The 10,384-nt window shown below is 34.2% G+C and overlaps 1 protein-coding gene across 1 annotated transcript; it reads left to right on the top strand.

Moving 5' to 3' along the window:
• The first annotated feature begins 2,625 nt into the window (after positions 1–2,625).
• LOC141710582 (uncharacterized) lies at positions 2,626–9,716 on the top strand. Its single transcript, XM_074513153.1, has 5 exons — positions 2,626–2,839; positions 2,893–3,332; positions 7,515–7,567; positions 7,715–7,932; positions 9,484–9,716. Exons 1-5 carry the CDS (start codon positions 2,626–2,628, stop codon positions 9,714–9,716), a joined length of 1,158 nt encoding a protein of 385 aa, XP_074369254.1.
• Positions 9,717–10,384: the final 668 nt, after the last annotated feature.

The raw sequence follows: 10,384 nt of genomic DNA, 5'->3' as shown, positions 1-10,384 counted from the left end.
GTGTTCCGATATTTTTTCTGGACCGCATGCTCCGAGTCGTCGTTCAATCTTGGAAGATTGGTCTGAAGATGAAATTTCAGATTTAGAGGCAAATAGTAAAAGAAAAGGCATGACCGTGGTTTCTGATGAGGAGAGTAAGTCTCCTGTGTACGGGCCTACTACTCAGGATGTGTTTAGATATAAGGCGAAATTCTTATTTACATCAACTACCGAGTTCGTTGTCACTCCTCATAAGTATTATATATCATATAATGTTCATCGGGAGGTAAAGGAGTGTGAACTGGACTTGGATTGGATGAGTGATTGGGAGAAGAAGCTTACTCCGAAGCAGATGGATAATCTTCGAAAAATTCATGATAGATGGTTTTGTGTTGGTATGGCATCCACCCTGACGTAGATTTTGAGTATAGGAAGAGAGGTGATGTGGAGAGTACGAAGAGCATTCCTCCTCCTTCTGGTATGTTCTGGGTGCCCCCTATCCTAGGTAATATACCTTCAGGGGGCGCCCTACGCTGTAGTGGTAGTAGTTTTCAATTTTTGGCTTAGAATATTTTTCATATCTTGGATATCAATTCTTGCATGCACTCCTTTACTTGCATATGTATCTTTGTAATTTCTCCTTTTACGTCTTATATGCACGTGTTCTCGTCTCTTTGCATCTTCCTCTATGCCATGCTTCATCTATGTGCATCTTACTAAGCTATTTTATGTTTAGCTTTTAGGTATGGCTCCTAAGATACCGGGGTATTTCAGACCTGACTTGACTTCTGAGAGAATAGTTCCTATAGTTCTTGAAGGGAACGTTATTGAGCCTCCTTCAAGGCATGGGGCGCGCTCTAGTCCACCTCCCACGAAGATCATTCATCTGCTTCCAGTCCCTTCGCCGAAGCGTGTCAAAGCGGGTTCGAGAGTTGGTACTTCGAAGAAGGTGAAGGCTTCTTCTTCTCTTTCCCAATTTTTAAGAAAAATTGTTTGGATCCTGAATAATCTAGATTGGACCGAATTATTTCAATAATATTATATTGTTTCATTATTTTACATCATATATTATATATTTATATGTATCCAACTTGAAAGAATATGTTCAATCTTAAAAAAGAATTGATTAAATGCTACATTATGATAAACCTAAATTGTTTGATACTTGTACATTTATTAAACACTATTCTTTTATAAATAATAATATATTTACTTTTTATTGTAAGGAATATATTTACTTCTTAATAAGCCTATTACGCATTAGCTTAAAAATTATTTTAAATAATTTTGTGTTAAATTTTTTATTGAAAAACAAAATTTGAACTATAAAATTCAAAATTTTAAACAATCTGTTTAAGGTTCAGTCCGATCCCAAAATCAAACAAGATAATAGATTCTGTCATTCGACCTTGTTGCATAATTTTATGAAATCCAATTTTCCGATCTGGTCCGGTTTTGTACCTTCATAGAGCCTTTAGATATCTTATGAGTAATGGAGTCTCCGACGATTAAAAAAGTAAAGATTATTGGAGACGATCGTGACGAAACCTAGCAGTTTTCCTAATGAACTAATACCTAAAAAATTTCTAATTTTTGCAAGCAGAAGTCGGTGTTCAAACAGCGTTCTCTCCATTCAATGGAAGCTTATGTGGACTACTTGTAGAGTCTTATGTGTCTCAGTTTTAGTTGGTATCAAATATCTAAGAGATAAAACACGTATAAGTTTGTCTCCAACGTTTTTACTTAAAGAAACCCTTTTCCTAGAATTCTATAATATGTATATTTTCAACACAATATTTTCTATACATTTTCTTGAATAGGTAAGCAATCTAGCATAATGTACCATACTTTGAACTTAATGTTAGAATATTCAACTCTTCCCATCCTAATAAGTATTACAGCTAGCTATATGCATCAGAAGTCTACCTCCAGAAAACATATCTAGCAAGAAAAGAATAAACATTAATTTGGAATTGAAATTTTCAAGTCAAGGCCGAGGAAAATGGTAGGCAGCATGTTAATGTGATTCAAAGTCTTATGGGTATTAAAAATAAGACCATCTGTGTAAGATGAAGTAAAATATGGTGTCGGTTACTATACGTTCATGCATACACCTTCATATATATATATATATGCTTGAGACTTAATTATATAGCCGTACAAGTTGTGTAATTAATCAAGTTGTCTAAATAGTTGGCTGGATGAGTTGCTCTCGAGGTACACAGCTGCTTAGTATAAATAATGGTCATCCTTTATAGGCTAGGTAGTAAAAGTCTTATTATGTAATAAATTTACTGATGTAATCCATGAAGTAATCAGACCTCAGATGTAGCCTACTAATAGAGGGCTGGTAATTTGTAGTTTATTATTGAAGTGAAAAATATGGTGATTATAAATAGAGAGCAAAAGCTCCTTTAAGTGATAAAAAGAAAAGTTGTGTCCTAGATTACAAAATATTCTGTAGCTTATATATGTGAAATAAAAAGTTTGTTGTGTGCTTTACTTATATATACATATTTTTCTAAGTGTGTCTTTTATTATCTAAATAATATTAAACATGCACCCTCTCTTTGGAGTTCGAGAAATAGAAAATCCCATAAACGTTTCCAACAACTGGTATCCAAGCCAATGCTACGTTCATGAAAAATGGCATATATGGTGCAACCTAGCATTCCAAAATTGACGTCCACAAATTACGAGAATTGGAGTATCCAAATGAAGGTGTTACTCGGTTCTTACGATAATTGGAAAATTGTCAAAAATGGGTTCAACAAGCCTGCTGATACAGTAGCTGTAGCAGCACTTCCAAATGTCGAGAAGACGCTGCTAAAGGAGATCCGGAAAAAAGATAAAAAGCGTTGTACATAATTATTCAAGGCATTGATAAATCAACCTTTGAAAAAATATTTGAAGCAAAAACGACAAAGAAAGCGTGGGAGATTTTGCAAAAATCATTCTTAGGAGTTGAAAAAGTTAAAAAGGTGCGGCTCCAGGTTCTACGCGGAGAGTTCGAAAATTTAAAGATGAAGACTTATGAAAATATTGGTGAATTTGTTACGCGCTTGAAAGCCGTGACAAATGAGATGAAAAGAAATGGTGAAAGTCTCGACGATGTTCGGGTCATGGAAAAACTACTCCGTTCGCTGACTAGAAAATTTGATTATGTTGTTTCTTCTATCGAGGAGTCAAAGGACTTGTCCACAATTTCCATTGATGAGCTCGTAGGTTCAGTTCAAGCTCACGAGCAGCGAATGAACCAGTATGATGATGCAAGCCATCTGGAGAAGACGTTGCAAAGTAAAGTATCCATTGGCGACAATTCTGGTACTAGTATAGTTCTGTATGTGGAAAAGGTGGCTTCAAACCCTACACCATAAAATGGTTATGGCAACCACAAAAATTTATTGCCTTATGGGCTATTTATGTTGCAGTAGAAATTATGGCAACAAAAATGTAAAATTTTGGCGTTGCATCCGGTGTGATGCAATAGAGGTCCTATTGCAACATTTTAAGCAATATTTTGCAACAACAAAACATTATTGCAATAAACCATATATAGCAATAAAATATATTTTATTGCAACGCGGTAAAATCATTGCAATAGCTGTTTTTGTCAGCTAAATAACCACCTCAAAAAAACATTAGTGGGTCTAATTGCAATGAAATTTAAGGTCAAATTTGACAAATATTGTAACAATTTTGAACCAATTGCAATATTTTATAGCTGATGTAATTGTAAATGGCAACATATTTTGACACAATTGCAACATTATATTTTTTTTTAAAAGTAGGTTTTGACTATAAATAAACTAAACCAGGCATTTTTTATTCCACAAATCTCACACCACTGTCATTTTATAACCGTTACCAACTATTCAAAAGCATTGGTTGTTCCACCATAACCATACATACAATTCAGAATGTACATCAATACAAAATGTAAATCAATACAAAAGGATAAATTACAACACCAAATTAATTAATAAACAAAACTAATAGTAGTAATCTTTATTTAGCTTCTTCGCTAAATCAGAAGCATTTATCTTGGTTTTGGATCAAAAGTTTCACCGCTCAATTGGAGGAGCAGCAGTTTTGGACACGGCTGGAGTGATGCCACCCATGAGAAAATCGATGGAAAAACCGATAATCCCTTTCTCAGGTGCTTGAACAAATACGGGTGAAGAATAAGCTAATGGAAGGTCCTAGGTGGCTAGGTATGTTTGTGCTACAGTCCTGCACCAGTATAATTCCCATGGGAAAATGGCTTCTCTGTGTAGGAAAGCTTCCATAGGTACTCTTAACATCTTTTGAAAGGATGGAACCAAAATTATGTTATCAATCTTGTACGATAAAGACATTATTATATATATATTGAATATATAACTAATTCATAAGAACATTGCTAATTCTTAAATCACATAAGCATATAAGAATTAACAATTAAATTAGGAGAAGGGTTTGAGAAAACAAACAGAGATTGGATTTAACCTCGAGTCCAGAAAACTGTCTCCTTAAAGCAGTTTCGCCCCGCACCATCCGTGTTTAGCGACCTGCTTCCCAGGATAAAACGAGATACTAGTATAATCGATAGATCGAATATACTCTCAGCGAACTTGAACTGAGCCCGAGAACTATCACCGGAATATTGAAAAAATTTAAGACTAAAGAGACCAAGAATGAAAGAGATGACTCTTATTTTATTGACTTAATAAAACAGGTGCCCTAAGACTCTATTTATAAAGAGAGGCTTGAAAGGACTTGTTTTTCTTTTCGATGTGGTACATGGTATTTATAAGAAAAACTAAGGAATAGGTTTGTGCTACTCTCGATGTGGTACAAAACCACTTTTCATATTAAAAGGTAAAACTTTGGAATATCAGTTCTCATTCACCTTTTACTCATTTTGAGCGTGTTAATATGCGTTGGAATCCCCTCGAAGAGAAGAATACGTTCCAATAAATACACACCACTAACACATAATGTGTCTCACTCATATAGAGTCTCAAAATGATTCACAACTTAGTCTAAAATACTAAGTTTGTCCAACAAATTATACTCGGTAGAAAATTTCTGATAAACAGGTGGAAGTTGATTCTGCTCAACCATTTATACTGGAAAAATAAAACTTTTTAATACTTGGAAGTTGCAATTTTGCCGTTCTTTTCAGCAACCACTAAGACCTACAGAAATTCATTAATAAATAGCAAACAAGAGTATATATTCTGTAACACACCAACGGAACACCAACTAGTATATTTAAACAATATTGATTTCAACATTTGGAAGGATTCCTACTTCCAGATTAATGATAATTACAAGTAACAGAGTCACAAGACCTGCTACCTGGAAAAACAAATATGGATGATGACTACACTGAACTTTATATCACTGTAAATAAAAACTCACTTTTTTCATAATTCCATCATAAATATCTGTTTGTCAAGTACCTTATTAGCATAGATTGTTCAATTTATGATAAGTTCAGACAACATTGCACCACGTAATCCAACAAGTGCACTAGAAGCACCTACGGATATATTTGACCATTAATTTATGAAGGTTATAATGTATAAAACTATACAAGTGATTGATTTTCCATCAACCAAGGCTCACCCTTTGACCATCAACTTGGAATGATATCAAAACACACTACTGATTTTATGTACTCTGTTTGAGTGGACACGTACAACCCACCTAAACCATATCTCAAAAGTCAATTTATAACAAAACAACTAATATGTTCAGAAAGGCTTAAAACGGCATGAGGCCATGAGCACTTAAATATATAAACTTAAAGATATATGTATGTAGATTACTGACCTTCTTTAGACGTATCAGAGAATAATTCAAAGCACTCATATAAAATACTAATAAAATTGACTGATAAGGTGAGTTAAACAAGAAAGAAAAAAAGATTACCAACAGAAGTTCAATCTTTGAAAATGGACTTAACCATACCAGTAACTTAATCTTCTTTAATGGGCCTCAAAGCTCAACTTTACAAACTTTCCTAACCTTCACATAATAAGGCCCATAATCAGCCCATATCAAATTACTCCAACCTCTACTAAATATATCAGGTAGCTTTGTTCATGTTCCTGTCAGCAAACTACTGATCACTTCTTTAGCCAACTCAACTATTGTATATAATCCAAAGGATAAGGCCATATGTTTGGCAATATCATCTGAAAATACACAACTTTTTATTTTACAATTATAAATATATAATCCCAGGACACTATAGATTTAAATTATAAGAACACCTGAAAATGTCCATATAATAGTTTGGTGGCCTTCACATGACAAAGTACTATATTGTGTCGCAATAAGAGGCTTCATATATAAATTACAAAAAAAATAGTTTCCAAAAGGGGTGAACAATAACTTGGTGGATAAACATCTACTGTATAGGCTTATGATATGAACAAGTATGGTTCATTAATTGTCATCCAATGCATAATCCGATCACCAAAATTTTTAAAAGCAAATCCTATAAAATTAGCAAAATCCTCTCTGCAATATGGCACATATACAATTATTATTAATTAGAATTTCAAGTTTTGTAGGATTTTCTTTCCTTTATAAATGTAAATATTCAATAAAATTACTAAAACTGCAATAACCCACCATTAAATGACCAATAAATCATAGAGAAAACTTTCTGAATTAGCACAACAAGAAAAACAAATAACCACGCATATAGGAAAGTATGTTCTTGTCATCGAGTTATTATATACATAACTAAACCAAAACAAACCCATATAATAGAAACAATTACAAGTCCTAAACATAAAAAGTAAATAGCATACAAACATTTTCACACATAAATATGTGTACCTATCCGCGACTCGACTCATCACATCCCCATTTATTCCAACCAACGCACATGGTAATGCTTCACAAATAAACTCCCATCATTCTCTATCTCAACCCCATCCTCCACAATCAAACATGAATGATTAAATTAAAAAGTTAAGAACACTAATTAAGAATAAAATAAAGCAGTAATTGAAGAACAAGAAAAAAGATTTGAATATAAAAAAAAACTAATTAAGATTTTAAAATTGTAGTTTGAATACAAAAGGCCATACATATATGATCAATTAAAGAAGAACATATATATAATCAATTTGGGGAAAATATTTACCTTGTTGTAGCGTAAATCTTCTTCCCAAACATCAATATTAGATCTTGTTTTCCCCTCGTATTGCAGCTTGAATCTTCCTTCTCTCTCCTCGTCTCCCTCAAACCCTCTTTCGTGTTTGTAGGGTGTTAGGTGTGTTGTTGTGTCTGAGCGAATGTTGTGTTATTTTGTTTTATTTTTTTAGTTTTATTATTTAATTTATTCCTGGTAAGCCCGGTAAAATTTGTAGCTCAAACAATTTTGAAGCCCGCCAATATTTTGAAGCTAATTTTTACCTCCCTCTGATTTTTGCCCTTTATTTGCAACACTTTTAAAAGTACTTGCAATATATGTAAATGTTCTCTCAATAGTAACATTTTTTGATAAAATTTTAGAAATGTGGTTGCTATAGCCAATCTATGGTGTAGTGAGAGGTGGCTACCGAGGTGGACGAGGACGTGGAAGGTAATTTTTCAATAGAGACCGGAATTCTGAAGGTTATTAACCATCTGGTCGTGATAAGAATTTTAGAGGCCGAGGAAGAGGCAAATTTCAACGAGGTGACAAATCTCAATTTCAATGTTATAATTGTAATAAATTTGGTCATTTCAGTTACGAGGGTAGAACAACAAAAGTGGAAGAAAGAAGTCATTTTGCATCAACAAAAGAAGATAAAGACGTTAGCACTGCTATGTTCCTCACTTATAAAGTAAACGAGGAGAGCAAGAAGAATGTTTGGTATCTTGACTCAGGAGCCATCAATCATATGACTGGCCATAAAGATTTATTTACAGAGGTAGACGAGACCATCAGCGGAGAAGTTACTTTTGGTGACTCGTTAAAAATTCCGGTCAAAAGAAAATGTACAATTACGATTGTGTCAAAGAATGATGAGAAAAAATATATAAATGATGTTTATTATATACCTGGTTTGAAAAATAATATCATCAGTTTTGGCCAACTTGTGGAGAAAGGGTATAATATTCAGATACAGGATAATTCTCTCATAATCAAAAATCAGGTTCGAGAATTAATTGCAGATGTCGAGGTGTCAAAGAATCGCCTTTTCACACTTGATATATAGACGAAAGTGCAGAAGTGCTTGAAATAAGTCATTAAAAATGACTGGTGGTTATGACATTTAAGATTTGGTCATCTTGGATATTCTGGCTTGAAATTATTGTCAAAGACAAAGATGGTGGACGACTTTCCAGAAATCAATGAACCAGAAAATTTGTCTGAAGCATGTATCATGGGGAAATAACATAGACAAAGTTTTCCCGTTGGAAAATAATGGAGGGCCAGGAGGCCGTTGAAGATTGTTCACACAGATATAACTAGTCCATTTGATATCCAATCACTTGTAGGTAATAGGTATTACCTAACATTTATTGATGATTTTAGCAGGAAAAATTGGATGTATATCATTAAAGAAAAATCGGAGGCTCTTGATAAATTCAAGGAGTTCAAAGTACTAGCAGAAAAATAAAGTGGCCTGCATTTGAAGATACTCAGATCAGACAGAGGAGGAGAGTATACATCATACTTGTTTAGAAACTTCTGTAGGGCACATGGAATAAATCATCAGTTGGCAACGGCATATACTCCTCAATAAAATTATGTTACAGAAAGGAAGAACCACACAATTCTTGACATGGTAAGAAGCATGATGAAAGCAAAGCACTTGCCAAGAACTTTTTGGGCTGAAGCCGTTTTTGTGTGCAGTTTATTTGCTGAATCGCTGTCCAACAAAAAGTGTCAGAAATAAAACCCCAAATGAAGCATGGAGTGAAAGCAAACCATCACTTGGACATTTCAGAATTTCGGGTGTATTGTTTATGCCTACGTTCCCGATCAGAAAAGGAAGAAGCTGGATGATAAAGGCGAGAAATGCATCTTTACCGGATATGACAAATGGAGCAAGGCATACAAACTCCATAATCCTCTAATAAAAAATTTAATCATTTCTCGAGATGTTGAGTTCGATGAATCAGATTACTGGAGATGAAGCGAGGAAGAAAGAAAAGTTGTCGGTTTATTCATTATAGAAGATGATAACGACGGTGATGACTCTACCATTGAAGATGACGAAGATGATGATCTGACTCCTCCATAAAGTCTGACTCAACAAACTCCTGCGTCGATACCGTCGACAGGAGAAAGTCACAGTTCAGGGGGAGCACCGAGAAAGATGCGGAGTCCAGATAATATCTATGAAGCACCAAGTCTGGTACAAACATCCTTTGATTATTCTCTATTTTGTTTAATTGATGATACCATATGACTTGTAACAGATATTCTCTATTTTGTTTAACTGATGATACCATATGACCAGATATTCTCTCCAGTTGTAAGAGTTGATACCATATGACTTGTAACAGCAATAGCAGCTCAGAATCAGTGGAAGATATTTCAGATAGATGTCATGAATATTTATCTTGTAGAAGAAGTCTCTATTAAGCAGCCTCCCAGATATGTTCAGAAAGGCCGAGAAAACAAAGTCTACCGGCTGAAGAAAGCACTATACGGGGTGAAGCAAGCTCCGCGAGCATGGAACACAAGAGCTAATGAGTACTTTCAGAAAAATAGTTTTGTAAAGAGTTCCAACACTTAATCTAGAAAATATTAGACTATATAAGTTATCCACCTTATTTAATGAATGTGCATCGAAATAAGGTAAGTCTGATTGTCAGAATTTACCTTGTTAGACAACTCATTTTGAGACTGAAATTTGATGAATGTGTATCGAAATAAGGTAAGTCTGATTGTCAGAATTTACCTGCTTAGACAACTCTCCATTTAGGTGCCTATATGATATGAATTCTAATTTACTAACATGCTTTCTTGCCTTGAGAAATCTTTGCACTTATTATTGGGGTCTATCAAGATCATCTTTCTCTTTCAATTCTCCGGTGTAACAAGCCCCCCTCATCGGTACGAGTATAGATGGTTCAATAATGCAAGTCTTCGGAGTATATGAGTGGCTTATTCTCCGCACTTGTCAATTTAAATTTTCTTTCAATTTATTTAAAATGGTCGATCATTTTAATATCGTATCCACAAGTAATGCACTTGAATATCGGAACCAGCCTCTCTCTGTTCATGGGAACATAAGAACATTGCAGGGAAATATTTTCGGAAGGTAGATTTTTCATTATCTGTATCTGAAGTGATCTTGCTACCCCCGAAAAATCAGATACTTCATATATTAATATGGGAGAAATAGGCATGCTATTAATTTCTTTTTTTGCATTATGAAATGCACATCAAAATGAAATTTCA

Source organism: Apium graveolens, chromosome 1 (genome assembly GCF_009905375.1).
Source record: "Apium graveolens cultivar Ventura chromosome 1, ASM990537v1, whole genome shotgun sequence".
In the NCBI taxonomy this organism is placed as follows: Eukaryota; Viridiplantae; Streptophyta; class Magnoliopsida; order Apiales; family Apiaceae; genus Apium; species Apium graveolens.
The sequence above is the reverse complement of the archived record's forward strand: the minus strand, read 5'-3'. Positions and strand labels throughout refer to the sequence as shown.

Coding starts and splice junctions, on each gene's coding strand:
- LOC141710582 (XM_074513153.1), top strand. CDS start 2,626: ATGGCATATATGGTGCAACCTAGCATTCCAAAATTGACGTCCACAAAT. Junction 3,333..7,514: donor TAGTTCTGTATGTGGAAAAG/GTGGCTTCAAAC, acceptor TGGTTGCTATAG/CCAATCTATGGTGTAGTGAG. Junction 7,568..7,714: donor GGTGGACGAGGACGTGGAAG/GTAATTTTTCAA, acceptor TGGTCATTTCAG/TTACGAGGGTAGAACAACAA.